This window comes from Halichoeres trimaculatus, unplaced genomic scaffold (genome assembly GCF_033239565.1).
Source record: "Halichoeres trimaculatus isolate MK-OKI-2021-1 unplaced genomic scaffold, fHalTri1.1 fHalTri1_scaffold_8, whole genome shotgun sequence".
Taxonomy (NCBI): Eukaryota; Metazoa; Chordata; class Actinopteri; order Labriformes; family Labridae; genus Halichoeres; species Halichoeres trimaculatus.
In genome coordinates this window covers 31,074,259-31,094,728 of record NW_027437186.1, presented here as the reverse complement: position 1 = coordinate 31,094,728, position 20,470 = coordinate 31,074,259, and the positions used below count along the sequence as shown (strand labels likewise).

The following is a 20,470-nucleotide window of genomic DNA, read 5'->3' as shown; positions in this document are numbered from 1 at the left end:
ATAAATAAAAAGTCCTGCTTCTTACAGGGTAAACAGCCAATTACAGTAAAGAGAGTAAAGAGGTGGCTAGCAGGTTTTGCCCACGTTAGCCTTAACCCCAAACTTAGCGCCCCTCTGCACTATGACGACACACAGTTTGAGAAAAACCCTGGAGAGAGTACTTCACTTAACCACACAATTTCAAAAGTTGGTTAACTAATATCATTAATCAGATTTCTGGATTTTTGGGGTGGCCGAACAGATGTTAAAAGGGCCCTGGCCCCTCGTCTGGATGCACCCCTGCACTGTTTACAACATGTAGTTGGAGAATTACCTGGGAGTGAGTACTTTTCTTGAGAGAAAATGAGCAAATAATTTGACCTCATACCATCTCAAATATTTAAAAGATAATATTTTAGAGGACAAAAGTGGTATTTATGAGAGCTGAAGACTGAATAAGGTTTTTCTAATTCATAAGGACCGAATAAAAATAGATTAAGTACCCCTGTGGTTATTTTAAACTGTCTACTTGTCAGGTTACCTTCAACTGCTTCCCGCTTGATTACAAATAGCTCTCATAAAGCTCACTACCTGTAGCTGGTTACCTTTAACTGATCACCTGCACACACTCAGTCTCTGCACTTGTTCACTCATCTTGCACTAAAGGTGAAATCACAGTATGTTTCTATGTTTGGTGGGAGCAGCTTAGCGTCTCTCTGGTAGGATAGTTTTAATCAGAGCCGACTCTTGCCGTCTCTTTTATTACAGTTGCTTACCCACTTTAATTACACACAGTGAAATAAAGTCCCACATGGCTAAAGACCAGAGGAATGTGTGTGAAGTTAATTAGTTCTAAACTATTTCTTTGAGATTCATTAGTTTTGTTTGACTTTACTCAGTCAGGCTAGCATTTCCCTGTGGATTTAACTCTTTATGCACAGTTAAGCTAAGCTAAGCTGAGCTAACCACAGCCCAGTTCAGCACAAAGACAGGAGTGGTATTGATCTCCTCATCTGACTCTAAATAAGAGAGCCGATAACCCATTTCCAAAAATGTTGAGCTATTGTCGAGCAGTGTATCATGTCCCAGTGCTCTTCCTCAGCGCTGGATACAGAGAGACAGTAATGAACGAGACCAGATGGTGTTTAAGTTTCTAACTTAAAGGAAAGGGTGGCCTGGTTATTCCAATAAGAGACTAATTACCTATCGATTACATTTCTAACTGAGGGGGAATTTATAGCTCATGGTCTGACGCTGATCAATAGAAAATTCAATGTCCAGCTTTGCCCTTCGGTTTGTGTTTCTGTGTACATGAACACATCAGCTTCTGTTTAACCAGCTTTATTCACACAAAGACACAAACATGCTCCCCCTCACCTCTCCGTTCTGTTCACCTGATTCTCCCAAGGTTACAGGCTCTTTGAATCTTTTAATTTATCTGAAATATTTAATCATTTTTTCTTATTTTATTAGTTGAATTTAAGAGTTCCTGCAGGGGACTGGACTATGAATTTAAAACAGACAGGTCTGAGAGGTGGAGAAAAGACAAAAGGATCGAATCAGTGCAATAAAACATCTGAAACAAGCTCTTCCATATTTAACGACATGGTCTAAAGTTGCTGCTACAGCTCAAGACTAACAATGGCTTCAAACAAGAACCTGGTACACTCAACTATCGGTTTAAAACATGATTAAAGAAATAATGCTGCACTTTTTGTACTTACATTGTGCAACTTCCTCTTTGAACGTCAACCCAACTCAATGAAAGGAGGGTAAATACTTCTTTTGGTAGTTTTAAATAAAAACAACCACTGCGCCACTTAAGCCAAATAATATTTAATATTCATGTGCAGAGTATCTACAAGAGTTTTCCAACAGTCACCTTTGCCACACTTCATCCAACATTACATTTAAAACAGTTTTACATCCTATCTTTAAAGTTAAAGCTCTTGTGGGGAATAGGGGTGGGAGAAAAAAAATTGAAATTTGTATATCAGGATTTTTTGTTTGACAATATCAAAATCGGGATTCTTTGTCAAGAATTTTTTTTTTTTTAATCTAAATTCTTCATTTCAGTCTTTGCTTATAAACTGGACTGGAAAAAGTTACCATTTTTCTACAGCGGAGGGTGAAATGTGCATTTTATGGTAAAATAAGGCTCCTGATATAGTCTGTAGACATTATCATCATTTAACTTTTCACATGGTATGGTGTTAAAAAAGCAAACTAAAAATTGCAAAAATAGTAAATACCAAAGAATTGCAATTAAGTTGAATCGGACCCCAAAAATTGTAGTCGAATCAAATCGTGAGTATAACATATCATTCCAGCCCTGGTGGGGGACTTATGGATCTTTGAGTTTGGCGCCCCCTGTGGACAAATTAGTGTGACTTATCTCTCAGCTTACTCTGAAAGCTCTGTTCCTTTCTTGTCAAAAAAACATACTCTGTGGTCTCTTAACAACAAAATATACCATTTACTTTATCTCGAGCATTAAAAACAAGAAGACAGAAAACAACATAACTCATTATAGTCTGATTTGTTTTCATAGCTTGTAAGAGGGGCTAATATTCGGTACATATTTTACGACCACAGTGTTCCAGTGCAGCCCTGTCTCTGTTAATCATTCGTGTTGGCATCTCCTGAAAGTAAGTAAACAAATAACCAGCTCTGTCCGTGAGCACAATCAATCCACCGAGTGGTGATAACATCACTGAGATAGCAATGATTAACTTTCAAACGGCCTGTATGACTCTTCAGACTTTCTATTGAACATCTGCTCACTCAGAGCTGCCCTCTCATGAGATAAAAGCTTTTGATGAGTGTCTGAATGTAACAGCGAAGTAAAACACAGCAGGAGGTGATATTTAAAAACTCCTTTTTAAATACTTTCTTTTGGTGGCCTTGACCTTTGATAAGGTTTTACTTTTTAAGTTGTAAACAGTAGGAAAAAGCACTTATTATCACTGTTCCTTTCAGTCTGAAGTGTATTCGCCTTTGGCTCTTATAAAGTAATTACATATAATCTCGACAAACACCGTAGTCTTACTGTATGAACACCTGTTTGGTAAGAGTTCCATTCATTATCATAACTACTAGTTTCACCACTGTTTTTGTGCACTTACACACTTCCTCTGAGCATGAATTACCCTCTTTTCCATCTTTCTTAACTCTTTTCACACATCTTACAACAACCTCTGCCTCCATTCTTCTCTAGAAGCTGCGCCTGAACCTGTGGAGAAAACTACAGCTCTCACTTCATAGCCACCAGGGACTTTCAAAGAATAACCTTTAAAATCTAAGAGGGACAATGAATCACTGCCGCTCAGTGAGACGCCCCAAACATGCTGAGCACATGGCTGAACAGACAAAGTGAATGGATGTTGACAAGATGCTAATAGGAAACAAAGGAAGAGAAGCATTCAGATTAGTTCTTGACCTTGAAAATAGTCTGGCTCAAGACAATGTCACAAAAGCAAATATATTTTATAGGGAATTTGGGATAAAAAATGTTCTAGCAAAGACTTTTAGCCATACGTTCAACATAAACTCTCCAGCCACTTTATCCAGCCAATCACATGGCAGCAACTCAATGCATTTAGACATGTAGACATGGTCAAGACAATCTGCTGCAGTTCAAACCAAGCATCAGAATGGGGAAGAAAGGTGATTTAAGTGACTTTGAACATGATGTGATTGTTGGTGCCAAACGGGGTGGGCTGAGTATTTCAGAAACTGCTGATCTACTGGGATTTTAACCCACAACCATCTCCAGGGTTTACAGAGAATGGTCCCAAAAAGAGAAAATATCCAGTGAGCGGCAGTTTTGTAGGCCAAAATGCCTTATTGATGCCAGAGGTCACAGGAGAATGGACAGACTGGTTGGAGCTGATAGAAAGGAAACAGTAACTCAAATAACCACTGGTTACAACCAAGGTCTGCAGAAGAGCATCTCTGAACGCACAACACGTCCAACCTTGAGGCAGATGGGCTAAAGCAGCAGAAGACCACACCGGGTGACCCTCCTGTCAGCTAAGAACAGGAAACTGAGGCTACAATTCACACAGCAACACCAAAACTGGACAATAGAAGATTGGAAAAACGTTGCCTGGTCTGATGAGTCTGGATTTCTGCTCCACATTCAGATGGTAGGGTCAGAATTTAGCGTCAACAACATGAAAGCATGGATCCATCCTGCCTTGTATCAATGATTCAGGCTGCTGCTGGTGGTGTAATTGTGTGGGGGATATTTTCTTGGCTCACTTTGGGCTCCTTAGCACCAACTGAGCATGGTTTAAAGTCCACGGCCTACCTGAGTATTGTTGCTGACCATGTCCATCCCTTTATGAGCACAGTGTACCCATCTTCTGATGGCTACTTCCAGCAGGAGAACGCTCCATGTCTGGAATCATCTCAGACTGGTTTCTTCAACATGACAATGAGTTCCCTGTACTCAAATGGCCTCCACAGTCCCCAGATCTCAATCCAATAGAGCACCTTTGGGATGTGGTGGAACGGGAGATTCTCATCATGGATGTTCAGCCGACAAATCTGCAGCAACTGCGTGATGCTATCATGTCAACATGGACCAAACCCTCTGAGGAATGTTTCCAGGACCTTGTTAAATCTATGCCACTAAGGATTAAGGCAGTTCTGAAGGCAAAAGGGGTCCAACCCAGTACTAGCAAGGTGTACCTAATAAAGTGGCCGATGAGTGTAGATAGTACATCACACATGTCTGAAACCAACACATGAATCTGTTCTACTGTGGACTGTACCCACCTGAGGGATCTTAAATGTTTTATCAATAAACTGAATGCATGTTTTAGTTAGAAGAAGGCATCAGTCCCATGGCTCCAATAGCCAGATGGATTCTGAGCGTGCCTTGGCTCCACCAATGGAATAAATCAGTGAAGCAGTGATTTGGCATCAATATACACTCAGCGAGGGAGATACAGTCAGCCTGATAGACATAAACGCATTATATTGAAATCCCACGAGCCAGTGGCTTCAAAACATACTTGCTCATTGTGTCTGTTTTCTATGCATGGCTGCTTCAACTACACATACAACTTGGAGTTACCATCTGGAGCTTCAAGAAAAAACAAGAATCTCTTAATCAAAAGAAAAAAGTTAGCCAATAAACATATTTAAAAATAATAATAATAAAAAAAATAATAATGATCAGATGTAGCACCAAATATCTGACCACCTGTTATGATCCAGCAGTACAGCAGTGAATAACATCAGATTGTTTCAGAGGTACAGAGCAGCTTTATCAGTGTTCATTATCTTTTATTTTTCCATAACCAGTGAAATTTTTACACATTGGAGTCAAATAAAGACTAACTTGAGGCTCTAAATCACTAAAAAGACTTTGAAATAGAACAGTTCAAACTCTCTCTGCAGACCAAGGCCAGCTCCAGCTGAAAAACAGTCAGAAAAAGTAATCCTGCCAAAAAGAGTTTTTCAACACTAAACACAAAACTACAGTGTGGTCCAACAAATTAACAATTAACTCCACTTCATCAAAACGAGAGCTTGGCTCGCTTTCTACTTCCAACATCTACGGTTCACAGAGTCGAGCAGAGCTGCAGACCCGGGTCCTGTAGGAACCTGAAGGACAGACTTGGGTTGTGCTCTGCAGCAATGGAGCCTGAAACGCTGCAAAAAGGCAGCAGCTTGAATTTGAGAGCACCACCAGATGTTTGGCTCACTATCAGCGGCGGTCCACGGAGCGGTGGGTCGCTGCTTTGTGTCGTTACGAGGACCGTAATAATTTAATCCTTTCCAAACAGAGTAGGAGGCATCGCACAGCTCCCTGGCACCGTGCTAAAGAGAGAAATGGCTACAGCTAAGCCTCCTGACCTCGCCGAGTGGGAGATCAACTCCTGCCAAATAACAGGCAGTCCTGTGCACACTAAAGCTTTCAGAGCTGCTTTTAAATTCCATACACTGACCGTCTTTATTTAAGCAAACGCTGAATATTTGGCCACAGGTTCACCTTGTCTCTCACCATTTCTTCTTAGAAAGCTCGATAAGAGGCAGCTTCTGAAGAAATAAATCAATGAGCACATAAACTCAGAGCAGACAACAGATAATGAGTTTTTGGTTTGGGTACAAATAAAAATTTATATCGAAACACCTTAATACCCCTGAGTGACAAAAATACTGATGGAGCCAATATGGTCCTTATGAAACAATTTAGCCCCCAGCTAAATGCTGCAGCTTGTTTTCCTATTATATAAACCTTTCTCTCCTGCTGTGTGCGTCTCATGGCAGGTACTACAGAGCGAGTGTTTCAGGCAGCTGGATACCTGGACGGTCGATATTTTTCTGAGTCATCCTCAGAGACAGGGATGCTTTCCCTCTATGAAAACACCAACAGTTCAACTGATACCAACATGAAAAGAGACAAAAACTGGCAAGAAAAACTGCACGTCTGCTTGACAGAATGAACAAATTCATTGGGTTTTCATATACATAATTATGCAGACTGTACTGTTGTGCCAAGCTGGAGATGTTATGAAATATCCCTCCTTGGCCGACGCTCTCCGTGGTTATTTATGTAGAGTGGAATCATTTAAGTAGGTCAACAATCAGATACGAGTGTATTCATTTTGATTTGATCCGACACGAGCTGATGTGATTCAGCTTGACTCTCTGCCACGTGAAAGCAGTGCAGGGTTTGTTTGGTGTCCCGATTTTCAGTCTGGCTGGAGCTCATGTGGAAACCAACGACAACAGTCACATTTCAGTCAAGATGGTCGGTTACAGTAGCACAAGCAGCTCCAACAGACGAAGCACATGTGTAAATGAACTGCAGATATTACCAGCTGTAAAAATGTCATCCTATAATCACAACAGCTCTCTGAGGCATCTGTAAACCTGACCTACATTTAATTTTCTCCCAACAAAAGGGGAAATATATTTGAGTCTGGAAATGTAAAAATCCTGCATCTCATTCTGCCAATTCTGCAGAGAGCAATGAAACTGCATATATGCATAAGATAATCTTCAGCGCTCTCACAGATCATGTGCAGATTCAAGAAGCTTCCGGAGAGAATAGTTCTAAGGAGATGGTGCATAGCTGAAAATATATATTACCTCTTACCACCTCCTTTATGGGACGGTTTGTTCTTTTCATGAGTGATGATGAGCAGTACAACAGCACTGGGACTTTTAACCACAATCCATCCATAGTATGTGATGATTCTTGTTAAATAAAGTTAAAACAGACAGTCAGTCTCTGTCAGGGTTGATGGAGTTGGGAGGAGGGCTAGAGGATATTGAAAATGAGATCATGAAAGTGATGTTTCACAGCGGCTGATTTTCTCGTAATTTAAAGGGAAATTTTATTCCAAAGTTAAGAAAACACAAAGAGAAAAATTCTCTGCACATCTATCCGGCCGACTTGCAGATAGAATAAATACATTTTTATTACAATTGTTTTGGAACTAGACATTCACCAGGCAAACAATTCGATCAAGGGATGAAGCATGTTAAATAGGAAGTGGTGGCCTCACACCTGCTGACACTTTTTCACCATGATGTCAAAAAAAAAAAAAAAAAAAAAACTTGGTCTGAACAGATAATGAGGATTAAGTTACCTGGCTGAAAGAATAAATGTGAAAAAAATAGAACCAGAAATAAAGTTTACAACCTACAAATGCATTCAGAATAGTATTTAGGGGATAAAAGTCCCAGGCTTAACACAGAATCAATAAATCTGCAGGTGAATTATATAAAATTGATTTACCAAGTGTGGCTAACATTAGCAGAGCTAGCATCCTCAGCCTTTGGCATTCCTTACAGGTCAACATCCACATGCCCCAATACACAGGGCTACTAACAACTTTATCTGCATTTTATTCACCAGATTCCTGTGAGCTAAAGATAAAACTACACCATGCTACGGTATAATACCTTTGTTAGGTAGCTTATCTACACCCTGGTAGTGAAGCATTGTGGCATTCTGGTAGAATCCATGCTACTTAAACATGACATAAACATAATTTTGAACCGACAATTGTAAAAGTAATTATTTGACTAACTGGCTGATAATTCTGGTGCCATCTAGCGACAGGGACAAGGTTACACATCCCTAATTCTGATACCTTCCCTCTGACTGATGAAGAGCATTACTTTAGTAGAGAAATTATCCAGGGTGGTGTAAAAATCAACTAGAAAAGCACTCAGAGAGCACAGACCTCCACCAGGCATATTGTGATTGTCAACACTTTAGTCCTACTTTAATGTTATACTCCCTTTCAGCAGACTGTCTGCTACAATTTGGTGTTAGCTGCAGGTTTCTATGATAATTCGTTTCCTGACAGTGTTGAAAATTATGATGACCCAATCCATAATTTTAGTATCCAGAATATTGCCAGGATCTGGATGGTACTTTTATTGTTTTGCAAAGCAATCCAACCATTTAAAGTAGAGTTATATACACATATGGTGAAAACAGCACTATCTCACAATGATAAAGAATCCTTTAAAAAAAATCCTGGATCCTGACGGTGATCTGGATCACCTCCAAAATTTAATCACTTCTTCCTCATCCCATTTTAAAGATTTCCTGAAAATTTCATCCAGATCTGTTGGTTACTTTTTGAGTTATGTTGTTCACAGACAAACAGACAAACTCTCCCAAAAACACAACCTCCCTGGCGGAGGTAACAAGAACACAGTTAATTATTTGGGACCTAAACTTTATTTTCCTCCAAGAGTACATCCTCCCTTTTGCATTCACCACATTTGTTTTGCCCCCTGCTAGAGGCTCTGACACCTGCATGAAAATGTAATGAGACAACAGGTGGAGAGGGAACAGGTGAGACAATGTGCTCAACAAACTTTATAAACAAACTTGAAGGTCAGAGTTGTATTTCTTGTGTTTATGTCATCAGCTATTGCCAACAATGATCAAACGTACTTTAAATCTACTTGACCGCAAATCTGGCACCAAGTTGGTGAAAGAGCTCAACAGATCCAATGATTCACGTGTAACCACAGCAGGAAGGTAGCTATGCTGGAACCAAATGAACAATTCAATCAGCAAATATACTCATCCGTTGTAGCTTACACTTTTTGATAAGCTGTAGAAGTGAGGATAAAATTCAGTATCGGACTCATGGTAACACTGTCAAACCGAACATCAGCACTGCCTTGATTATCTTCAGCACCCGGCTTGCAGCCTCATATCCTCTGAGTGTGATTCGGCCTTAACAGCAATCTGTTGTTCTTTGAGGGAATCTTTCAGAGTTTATTCAAGGACTTCTTGCCCCTTTTCACTACAGGTCCAACAATTCAAACCTGCAACTTTTCCACTCACAGGCTGACTCACTCTGTCTAACAATGGAGACTCCCAGCAGACTCTTCCACCCAGAGAACAGTTAATACAGATTTAAGAGCTGTCAGTCAGCGGTATTTCCCTTTAGGAAGCAGTAGGAAACACCAGCTGGCACAGAGACCACTGATTATTAATTAAAGCTGTCAAACCAAAGAGCCATGTTCATACTTTATTCCTGTCACTCCATTACACACACATTTATCGACGGCGTAGGTAGGTCGTTCAATGATAAAGCACCGAGTCCAGAGAGTGCGGACAAATTAAATCCACCCCTCAATTTATGGAGGAGATAGCAGGCACTTTGACTTCTTATCAATCTTGTGTGTGTTTGCACAAATGGACTCAGTAAACCAAGAAGAGGTTCAATGAATTAAACTGAAAGTCGTTTATTCTGATCTCCTATCAGGAGTTTAGATAAATTCTTTGACTCCAGGGTAAATGTTTTATTTTCTTTCTTCTATTACCTACGGATAAGCCAAACATTTACAAACACCATATGAGGCTTAAGGGACCACTGGCAATATTTAACACCTTCAAAACCGTTTGTTTTTTAGCATGGTCACAAAATCCACCTACAAGACAATCAACTGGAGTCATCTACAACTGACTGAAATTTTGAGTCTTCTTTGTTAAATCTAGATGTAATTTCTTGGATTATAAGAAACAAGTTTCCCATAACTTTTTATTGAGGATGTTTGCAGATTGTCTTTTTATTTCTTTATTGGTTTTGCTGTTTGTTTGCACAGGCCCTTTCAGTCGTATAACTGTTTAGCTGTCCAAGTTACATAAATCAACAATCAAAGCTCACTCATCTCAAAGTGACCACACAGCACAACCACACGTGACATTTGATAATTATTACATAACTTTTTGATTGGTGTACTTTATGTTTACTTCATAACTGCCGAGTTGGCACAGACTTTGTACTCACAGATTGCTAACTTGAGCATACTCTTCAATAAAGCAGCTGTGTTTAAATCTCTCAAACTGAACTTTTCAACCTAACTTAATTTCACCTGTAAAGTCCATTTTACACAAACGTGAAACCAACTGTGTAAGAAAAAAAGTCTTTCATACTGTTGACATGCTAATTAGTAAAAATATATCAAAATAATCCAAGTCAAACTGATTGTTTAACAATTTGATAATCTTTATGTTTTTGTTTGACCCCAGATTGACTCTATTTTGAGAGTGTGTTTTTAATACCTTCTCATATATATGCAACATGGTTATAAGCCCTGACCCGTTAACTGCACTGTTTGGTGTTGTCAGACTAAAGCATTTTCCACCTTATTGCCAGACATCTGATACTTCTAGGTTTGAAGAAAGCTACTCCACCATCTCATAGGTGCTGGGCGGAGGAAATAATGTCTTATCTAAAACTTGAACAGCTCAAATACACTGTTGGAGGCTCCACACAGAAGTTTTATCAAGTCTGGCAACCGTTCCTGTCTTATTTTAAGAGAGTTCCCTTCTGATAATATAATGCAACTACCCCCTCCCAAATTTTATTTTACAAAGTATTTGTATTTTTGCCATGTCTCACCTTTTTATTAAAATTTTTTAACTCATTATCTGCTTTTTCTGTTGTTTTTTTTTCTTTTTTTTTATCTTGTTTTTGAGAATTGAGCACGACTGTGATTATATAATTGTGACTGTAAAATACATATGTGAAAAATTAATTTAAAAAAATCAAATTACAATTTAAAAACCTTTAACCAATGGTATGTAATATTGTAATTGTAAATCTGGTTTGAACAAAGGTCTTTGAAAGCCATTCGACTTTAAAGGGAGGTGAGTTTCATAGTCTATGAGAAACAAAAGAGAAAGCTCTCTCAGTGGCAACTGTGCAGAAAAAAAGAATTCAAAGAAAGTTAGAGAACTTAATATATCTATTTGGAGTTTAAAATAAAAATAAGTTTTATATATGTATATGAAAAGGAAACCTTGTATCAAGCTGTTAGCAGGTAAGGAATTTAAGAGTCAGTTCTTAAAGAAGCAGGTCGCCAGAGCAGAGTTGTAAGCTGTACATTTATCTGATCCATTTATTTTTCTTTTAACCCTGAGCAAAACTGTCACCAATTCCAAGATCAGCAACACAAAACTAAGACTCAAGGTCTAGAAATGCAGAGTAGTCTGGCAGCTGTATAATCACAAAAAATGTGCATCTTAGAAACGACTCAGTCAACCTCTAAACACCTCGTCTACATATGAGAGCCAGCGGTCTCTGTGACACAGTTAAAAAGACCGACGTGTATTTCAGGTTATGAGGTTAAAGGAAGTTACCCTGTCAAAGAAAGTTGTGTAAATGTTAAGTGTTTGTTTTTAGACTATTGTGGCTCTCACTGAAAATGAGCTGTGGCTTCAGTCTCTCTCACGTTTGAGGACCGACTGGTTCATGGATCAAACAGTATTGCCAGAGTGGTCCCGTGCCGATAAAGTGACCCTGACATCTATTAGCACCAGTAAAGAGTTTATCCCATAAGAAGCTCAGGAGAACGTGGACTGAAACCCTGGAGTCACGTTCGATCACAGGTTGTAGCTGTGCCTGACAGAGCGGCAGAGGGAAAGAGGGAAGAAAACCGAGAGAGACAGGAGTCACGGAGAGTTGACAGTCCGTCTGACAGAGAGCCGAGGAGCTGAGGTGTAAAGACACATCAGCTCTCTGGAGAATGATCAGAGAGGCAGCTCTGATTGTGACCATGGAGGCAGGTTATCTATCAGCTGTTTTCACTCCATTGCACGTAGTATATCTCTGCTGTCAATCTCTGCATTCCTCCACAGCTCGCCTCACAGCTGCCTTCCCATCTTTATGCTCACTGTCTTCTCTCTCTTTGTGGAGAGCTAGGGCATACATCATTCATTCACATTTCTCCATTTGTGTGTGCTTTGCTCACCTTTGATATATTGCTGGACCTGCTGGCAGAATGACCCAGAGGCTTTTCATTCTGTGGAAAGAGGAGAAGAAGAGATGGGAGCTCAGTTAGTGAGAAAACACATTCAGAAAGAGAAACAGTCCAGCCTGCACATTTTCTGCACTGGCAGAGAGCCTTCAATTAATACTGGCATTATACCTTATTTGTAATAAATGGTGCAGTGCAGTGATATGCTGTTTGGCACGCAAAATAATACACATCTGACCCTTTAAGCAGAACAGGCATTTACAGGAGGTGTAAGCAAACAAACAAACAAGCTGTTAACAGGAAAGCATTCATGTTGTGTGGGTATTATGAGCTATTCACATAAACTCATACAAGCTGGTGGGTTTGTAAATCTGTGTTACATGATCAGAGGTAATACAGGCCCCATGCACAGAGGCTACAGAGCCTATGATCCTTTGAGGAGGCAGCACAGGTGTCATCCCCTGCTACGCTTCTCGTTATCTACCCCACCATTCTCTTATCCTCTCAATTATGTCATAAAAAGACAAAATAAACTTCAAAATAGATTGTGTTGCATAAAATCACCACAATAATTAACACCAAGATACAAAGGTTATTCACTCAGATTCACTCTGATAACAGTTTGGCAGATGAACAGTTAAGTAGCAGAAAGGTTTGTCCTGCCACAGATAAGCTACAGATATACAGCTACCAGCTCCTTTCACATCTATTCCTTACTTTAATCCTGCTAACGCTAAGTCTACACAAAGAAAGCACTACAGTTGTAGCATTAACCATGCTAACCAGCTTATGTAGCACGCCAGCAGTTAATAATATCAAAAAATACATTATTTGGTCCAGTAGTTACAATGTGAATCATGTCTACAAGATTAAAACAAAGTTAGCATGCTAACAGCACAACAAACTGCCGAGTGCTTCCTTAAAGCTAAACCCAGATGTCAAATTTTCAGAGGAAGTAAAGTGACAACAATGAAGCAGCTTTCTGCCTGCACACACTTTTACCTTCGCCAAGGAGGTTTTGTTTTTGGGAGAGTTTGTCAGTAAACAACATAACTCAAAAAGTTACAAATGGATCTTGATGAAATAGTCAGGATATGTTCAAAATGGGATAAGGAAGAAGTGATCAAATTTGGAGGTGATCTGTCACCGTCTGGATTCTTTATCATTGTGAAAAAGGGCCGTTTCCACCATATGTATATATAACTCCATGATAAATGGTCGGATTGCTTTGCAAAACAAAACAAGACAAGGCCACCATAATTTCTGACAGATGTATCCAGATCCTGGCAATAGTCTGGATGCTAAGATACCCCGAATGTAAAATATGTACTGGGTCATAATAATTACCAACACTGTCAGGTAACAAATTATCGTACAAACCTGCAACTAACACCAAATTGTAGCAGACAGTCTGCTGAAAGGGAGTGTAACATTAAAGTCGGACTAAAGTGTTGCGTAACAATCACAATATGCTTGGATGAGGTCTGTGCTCTCTGAGTGCTTTTCTAGTTTGTGACAGTGAATAAGTCCAACTTTTTTCGAGCATCGATATGAAGGCATGAACTACCATCATGGAGTAGACCTTGCTTTGTCGTCTTGTGAATATCGCACAGTGACAACCCCAGCATCCCTTTACATCAGGGGTCACCAACGTGGCGCTCATAAGCAGAAATTTATATGTTTCCTTTCCTACCAACATTGTTGTGTAAATCATGACCGGTTAGTAAAAATGAAGCCTATGCAGAAGTGCTAAAAGTTGCTTTCCATTGAGGATCTGCTTGAGGCTGGCTTCAGAAAGACAGGAAGTCACGTACACACCCAGCCATAAAAACAGACTTTTAGGGAATAAAAAGCATATTTACAGCCTGGTTCAAAAAACTTCTGGTTCTAAAATGCTGATTTCACTATCGGCACAAACTGTACGGTGAGTGAATTTGTCTCTAACTCTGCAGCTGTTCAAAAGGAAACTCACAGCCTGCGTCATATCTAATATGTGGATTGGCTTCATTTCATGGTTTCAGGAACAGACGGGTGACGTAGCAGAGGCTATGTCCATGTTTTATACAGTCTATGGTAAATCATTAATCATTATTGTGGAATAATCAACAATGACATGTAAGCAGTCTCTTCACATAGTACAACTACTACTACTACTGTTATTATTATTATCAAAAAGTGATCTGTGCAATTTGTTCAGGAAGTTTGTTTCAGACAAGTAGTTCTTTGTACCACTCATTTCCCTTGGTGACCCCTGCTTTACAGTATGCTTTCCTCCTGAGGAGCATCCTGAAAGTTTGAGGTAATTTTGGGCTCATCATGTTTGTTTTGCAGTTATTTGGCCAGGTGCACTTCGATGAAATGCTTCCAAAAGTAAGGGATTTGAAAAGAATGCTGCAGTTTATTTTTGAATGAAGTATGTTGTACTGCAGCCTGAAAAAAAAACAGTGAATCCACAGACAGTCAGAAAATCACCTGGAGCCATGCTGCTAGCTAAAAATGACAAAGGAGGAGTTCTCACAGAGTAGATGTGGTGGTGAATGTGGAGAAAAGTTTTCTTAGAGAAGAACAGAGACAACAGCTTAATGGTCCTTCTCCCACTGAAGAGCACAACCACACTTCTCAGCAGCTCAGGCGCCTGTAAACATCTTAAATCTCTAAATCAAAATTTCCTGGCACGAGTCAAAAGACACCACGCTGACTGCACAAAACATCCATCCAAACTCCAAATCAAATGGTGTCACAACGCGTGTATCGTAACCCCAGAGATGGAAACAGGCCAGAAATTGTCAGCACTCTGAACTGTCAGGTTTGGTTATGAGGTTTAATGATCCTCGATTTGCACTCAATGTTCCCTGTTTGCATCAGAGCGTTGGATAAACAGCCACTGGGGTGTTGTGCTGCATTCAGAGTTCACATCGAAGCCTTGTGTGGTTCCTTGATGAGTAATCAATCATTGTTATGTAATGTGGAGTTCACAGCAGGGATGTTGTGCTTTGGACACAAAGAATTTCTGCGGCAGAAATGTCCAAACCGAAAGGGAAAAGAAAACTGTGCTACTGTTTCCAGAACACATTTTTAGGAAGTGTCTGAATCCAGATTGGTGAGAGATTTCACAACACCAAAATTTCATCTTACATTTGTAGGTTTTTTTTTCCAACAGCAGTTACTGCGGCAGCCCTAATCTCTGTATATGAATAACGCAGCTTTGATCTCAAACTGTATTTAAATCCAACTTTTAGACTGATTCAGGACAGAACAAGAACCAGACAACCTGAAATTCACTCTGGATTTTAAAAGCGTGGAAATCTTGACCCTGGGATCTTTTCATCTTGTTGTCCAGAAGCATCTGCAGCTTGAGTCTAACCTCCGCTGTCCTTGTCCAAACAGAAAGTACATTAACCTTGCCACCAGAAACTCCTGAACCACGAGTCTGTGCACGCACACACACACGCACACACACACTGAACCTCAAAGAGAAAACATGACGTGCTCTCAATTGATAATTACTGTGTGCATCACTGGTGTCCTCGCTGTGTCTAGTTACCATGGTGATATGTGCCAAGTCTCTCCATCAGTCTCTGCCTCTCCCTGCATCCTTATTTTTCTCCTGTCTCGCAAAGCGCCTGAGGCCATGTATTCAAAGATACACACCGGATTGTGGTCAGACACACATACACACACATACAGGCGCTCACCGTAGCAGACAGGCTGATAAGACAACAAAGTGTGAGATCGAACTGTGAGATAAAACATTTTTATCAGCGCTGTTTGGATAATACAAACATTCCTGCACTCATACCCAGACGAACACGTTCTTCTCGACCTTTAAAATCGAGTAACACCTTGTAGTCTCATTGTAGGTTTGTTGACTGTGCAAAGATTGAATTTAAAATGACACGTCTTTCATGTTTCCCAATCGAATCTCAAATACTTTCAGTCTGGATTTAAAGATTCCACCAGATTTAGACCAAAGAGACTCTTAAGATCTGCCCATTTCAATTTTCTTCCTATACAGTGCTTTCGTATTCGTGTAAGCCAAAACTGAAGTAATTATAACTGTTTTTCTACATGTTCTATGAATTTTATTTGCATGCTAAGTTTCTGTATGAGTACTTGCAATGCCTGAACCCGTCTTTCTCTCCTTACCCAGAATAAAGACAGTTTCTCTGATCCAGACTCTGAAACCTTTACAGTCAGACATTTCTTTCTTTTTTGTTGACCTTTTTTGATACTGAAGGTGAAAGCTTTGAGTGTTAATTCGTGAATAATGCTGATACTGAAGAAGAAAAGAAGTCTCCAGAGGTGTCAGACTGTAATAAGATTTTCAAGGGGGCTGGGTTCAGAAGCATTGTCCCCTCTTTAAATCCAATCAGCCAAATTAAGTGCCACTCCAAAATCCTACACAATCAAAGGGTGGTCCAGGTAGGGATTGGGTACCTTTCACATTTGAAACAATACGGTACCAATGATGCCTGGTACCTAGCAATCAGTACGGGTACTCAACTGTACCAATTTTCGGTACTTTTTTGTGTTTATGTTGTAAGAAATATCAATTTATTAACTAATAAAGTATATATTTTTTTCACTGTAACAGATTTATTCATCAATATATAACCTTACAATGCTGTGTTCATGTCCAGCATGGAAAATCCCCTACTTTTTCACTCCCTCACAGTCAAAAGGATGCATTTAGGTACCTATACGTCAGGAGTGGCCAACAAGTCAGAGACCAAGAGCCACAAAAATTACTGTGGTACTACGGAAAACCATGTCACGCACGTGGTCTTACAACCACACTTCCTCTCACACAATACATTTACATACAATCAATACATTTCCAATTTTCAAGAGCGAGCTTTACTGTGTTTGTGTGTTTAAATATGTACTAGAGAAAAGAAACCGAAACTTAAGTATCAATCCGTACACCCAAACATTAATCAATACTGATCCCAATGTTGGCATCAATATATCACTATTTTAGATTGACACCGTTCATAACTATATATATATTTATGAATGGATCGAAGAGCTGCACACTGAAAGGCAAAGAGCCACATGTGGCTCTTTGCCGCAGGTTGGCCACCCCTGCTATACATGGTACCTTTTGGTTTCATGTGACAGAATTCGGTCGGTGCCTATAAAAGTACCTAACTCGGTACCCATCCCTTGGTGCCAGTGCTTTAAAGAAGAACTTGTACCAAAAAAATGCTCCTGCCCATTGTCTGACCATGAATGATATATTTGAGAGATGGTGAACAGGAGTTTGCTTTAACCTGTTTAAATCATGACTTTGAATAAACTGCTTTATGAGACCTTAAGAAATTAAGCTAATTGGATTTTCATGTTGCCACTCTGACTTTGTGCTCTCTAAGTAAATATCACATCTCTTATTTTAATACATTGAAGTAATTAAGAAGATATGATTGATGGAGACAGAAAGGGTGAATAAAACATGGTGGTTCGAGCCATCCAACCCTTTTTTTAGACCTGCACTCCTTTGAGTGAGTAGGCATGATGAATCACTGTCGAGTGTAAACTGAATCTTCTCAAAACTGACTTTTACGAGAAGAAAACACAAAATTGAATGAACATCGGAACACGGTGTCCTGCCACTTTAACACACTGAAATGTCAACTGCAAAACCACACATCTCAACCCGTTCTTCAGCTTCTAACTTCCCCTGAGATGAAGTTCCTCACTGATGCAGTGAAGCTATTTTTCAGTTTTCTTTTTATTCATCATTTGACGTTCAGATTGAGGAACAATAAACCATATTTGTTGTATGTAGGTTCCTGCGGCATTAGCAGAGAGAAGGGATGCTCACACAGGGTCATTAAACTTTGCATATCTGTGAGTGTTTATATCGACACACAAGTCTGTCCTGCTGTGGGCTGAACCCACTTAAAAGATCTTTGCTGCTGTATCAGTCAGATTAAGGCATGTTTTGGTTTAACAAAGACTCCCGGGCTACCTGAGAAGACGTGCAACAGTGTTACATTATTCAACGGTTCCCTGTGCTGTACACCCAGATTTGTTAAACTGAAATAAAAAAGGTTAAAGAAAGAGAAAAAGCCTTGGGAAGTTGATTTTACTGGTGCTTCTGCATAAACAGGGCAAGATCTCAAATCTGTTATTCCACAAGTGGATTAAGCAAAAGCAGCTCTCGCCCATCTCCATGTTATTACCTCCTCAATGTCTGCTATAAGATGCTGTAGAATGGTAAATGCAGCCCTCGATGGGCGCAATTTGTGCAGCGAAAGCTACAGTAAGATTTTCAGAGAGGATAGAAATTCATTTTTTACAGCAGATGACAACAGAGGATAACAGGCGCGGCAGAGAGGAGGAACAAATTGATGATCCTTGCCCTTAATCCTTCTTTCTTGGCCAAAAAATGAGAGTAACAGGCAGACATGCCCAGACTGAGAGATTTCTGTGAAATAACAAGGCCACAAATGGACAGAGAAGTTTTATAGACAGCCGTGATTAGAGCAGAAAGGTTGCAGACAGATAAGAAAAGATGAAGAAGAGAAACAGACCAGGCTTTCTCTCGTTTTAACCCAATTCCTCTCAAATCCCACCCCCCCTAACTGTGTTACCTACAGTACAAGGTCTGAGAGTCACCTTCAATGCCACCATGACCGCAGAATATAAAGGGCCTTATTCTCTAAGCTCATGCATTATTCTGGTAAAGAAGGGTTCAGGTTTCACACTCGGCTGTGTCTGTCTTTCTGCACCTCCTCTGTGGGTCTGTTCGCAGCCTCAGGCTTTGATAACACAACTTTCAGAGTGGACTCTGAAGGCTGCAGCTTGTAAGAAGACGGAGCTTAGGAGAGAGCAGCAGAAGAGAGGTCATATTCAGAGGGATGGCGGTGTCTTTCAGGGCTCTCTCCTCGGCCCACAGGGAGGGCGGCTCAGCTCGCTTTCATGCAGGAATCTTAAAAGATATAACCTCTGTGAATTTAAGCCCCACTCTTTGAAATCTTCCCATTCTGCACAAAGTTTCTTCTTTCAACACAACTTTTTTGTCAAATATTAGAGCTGAATCTACCATCTGTGCCTCTCTTTGATGAGGATGTGACAGGAGTGACTGTGGACTCGTGAAGCTTCCACAGCTGAACATTTACATTTACATTACTGATTCGTTTGCCATAGAGTCTTGTAGTTATTAGATTAAGTTCCGAGTGGATTAAACGTCAATACCAGAGATGTGTAGTTTATATCTATAGCTCTTTTCGTGCCTTTTAAGGGTGTTTTAAATCAAGCGTAGCAATACTTCAGACAGGCCACGACGTCAAGCTCTAACAGCTTAGCTGTCATCATTGGTGCAGATCAGTTGATGGCTCGGCTGAGTCCCGTGTCCGCCTCCTATTGGAAAGTTACATTCAGAGTGGTCTATTTAAACAGCTCTAGGCCTCCAGCCTTCTTCCTGCTTCCTCTGATGGCGATTTGCAACCCACCTCCTCCTGTCAATATATTCATGTTGATTGCTCTGCTCTGTCTGGGTTTTTATTTTTGCTGCTGCACTCCCTGCTTATGCCATTCACGATTGCTCGTGATGGGCAGGGAGGTGTGCTCTTCCTGCCTCAGGCTTTCCACGCAAGCATGTGGAAGAGCAGGGAGTACCAGAACAGAAACATACTGCCAAATAAAACTGTGCAAGTTAATAAAGATTATTTTGACAAAGTGGTTCTGACTGATAGATGTTTGTTTTAATTTAAATTTTTTTATTTTTTTTTTTGTATTTCACATGAAGAGTTTCTTTTTGTCTCATGTTAGTCATGTATTTCATTTTACTTTATTTAATTTTGTTTTATTTTGTTTTATATATTTTTATTTTATTTTATTATTTTTTTAACTTTATTTTATTTTATTTTATTATTTTTTTAACTTTATTTTATTTTATTTTACTTTATTTTATTTTATTTATTTAATTATTTAATTTCTCTGTACAGCACTTTGGGCAACAGAGTCTGTTTTTAAAGTGCTTAACAAATAAAGTTGGATTGGACTGGATTGGATATCTGTCATTGTCGAACCAACAGACCAAAACCCAAAGACTCTTAATTCACTTCAATAATAACCAAATTTAGCAACACTCAACAAAAAGTAGCTTTCAAGACCATGCGCCAAGGCTGAAGACAAATCAGGAAGTTAATTTGCAACACGTTTTATATTAGGGAATCTCTTCATGCACATTTTTTGTTTTCCATTTTGACATCTGGTACAGTGATGAGGT

The 20,470-nt window shown here is 39.7% G+C and overlaps 1 protein-coding gene across 4 annotated transcripts in view; it reads right to left on the bottom strand.

The window, feature by feature from the left end:
• The window catches only part of marchf8 (membrane-associated ring finger (C3HC4) 8), a 136,011-nt gene that overhangs the window by 23,915 nt on the left and 91,626 nt on the right, over positions 1 to 20,470 (bottom strand). For all 4 annotated transcript variants that reach the window (XM_074675666.1, XM_074675668.1, XM_074675667.1 and 1 more), the window contains one exon: positions 12,229 to 12,279. In XM_074675666.1, the coding sequence (XP_074531767.1) occupies positions 12,229 to 12,279 (51 nt within the window). The remainder of the gene's footprint in view (positions 1 to 12,228; positions 12,280 to 20,470) is intronic.